Below are 1,270 nucleotides of genomic sequence, written 5' to 3' on the forward strand. Positions count from 1 at the left end.
AAAAAACAATTGCACATCTGCTTCTTGCTTCATTTTATTGTTTAGGGTTTCACTGCCAAATGTTGAAATCATTTGGTATTAATTCATACTAATGCGAGACTGGCTAATACCCCCTTAATCCTCTCAGAGGAATATACATTTTAAAAGAATTCATGCATTTCTCTTAATTGGTAGAATTTCATCTGAACAGGATGAGTAGTGATTAGTCTCGGGAATGTGAGGGAAATACATGAGGCCAAGCGTGTTAACATAGGCGAGCTGGTTCTGCTTGAGCCCTTATTTCCAGAAGGAGCTTTCTGGAGGAATCTCTTTATTCCCTTCTGGATTGGCAGGATTAATAAACACTGCAAAACTGCTGAATTATTGCATAAGGAAGCTTAAGCTCAAGTTTAATAATTTGCCTAAGTTCACACAGCTAGTTAATGTTAATATTCTCTTCTGTGAGAGGTCATTGCAAGTTCTTACTAAAAATATTTTTGGATGGCACCTACAAATGTATTCGTGTGTGTTCAAGATGTTGTTGTATTCCAGGTTGCACTGCTGTGATCTGTCACCTCTTGAAGATGCATCCAGACTTATCTCCACACCTTCACACAGAAGAATGCAACATCTTGATTAATTTGCTTAAGGAATGTCACAAAAATGTAAGAGTTCAAGAAAAACAATTGTAAAGCACAAATGAAACCTAGGTACAGCACTGAGTTTAATGTTGTCCTTGTTAATGGAAGGAAATGACAGTGTCTGAGTGATGGGACTGAGCTTAATAAAGATTAGCAAGTGACGTATGTGTTCTTTTCCCCTAGAAGCCACCTTCTTTTATGATTAGTAAAAGCCAAGGACAATGTTAGAGAGCTTCTGAAATGTAAATACTAGTTGGAATCCATGTTCTTGCAACACAACGCTTTCCCTTTCCTAATGGTATGGTGGTAGGAAGTTATGTTTAACTCTGACTTCTGATCGTAGTACGATTATGTTAAGATTATTTGTTTTTGATAGCTACCGTTCTGGTAATGGCAATTGAAACATCTTATGTAGGTACATATTACCTAGATTTAATTTATGATTAGCCTCTTCTGATGGATTTACCTAACTGCTATTTGAATTGAAGCAGAATTCCACAGTTAAAAATTTAAAAGCCCATATTTGGAATGTATTGAATAAAATTGATTTTTTATAATGTTTAATCTTTAGCTTTTTGGAAACATATTTGACTCATGGCATGGTTGTTGTAAGCATGTGTTTTACTTTAACTTTTCTCCCCCAGCACTAG

The 1,270-nt window shown here is 35.7% G+C and overlaps 1 protein-coding gene across 2 annotated transcripts in view; it reads left to right on the forward strand.

Annotated features, from left to right (window-relative positions):
- Positions 1–1,270, forward strand: part of Cmc2 (C-X9-C motif containing 2) — a 40,533-nt gene that overhangs the window by 20,632 nt on the left and 18,631 nt on the right. For both annotated transcript variants that reach the window (XM_023709321.1, XM_004625764.2), the window contains one exon: positions 532–644. In XM_023709321.1, coding sequence (XP_023565089.1) covers positions 564–644 — 81 coding nt within the window. In that variant the 5' untranslated portion in view covers positions 532–563. The remainder of the gene's footprint in view (positions 1–531; positions 645–1,270) is intronic.

The sequence above is a fragment of the Octodon degus genome, unplaced genomic scaffold (genome assembly GCF_000260255.1).
Source record: "Octodon degus isolate 3935 unplaced genomic scaffold, OctDeg1.0 scaffold00011, whole genome shotgun sequence".
In the NCBI taxonomy this organism is placed as follows: domain Eukaryota; kingdom Metazoa; phylum Chordata; class Mammalia; order Rodentia; family Octodontidae; genus Octodon; species Octodon degus.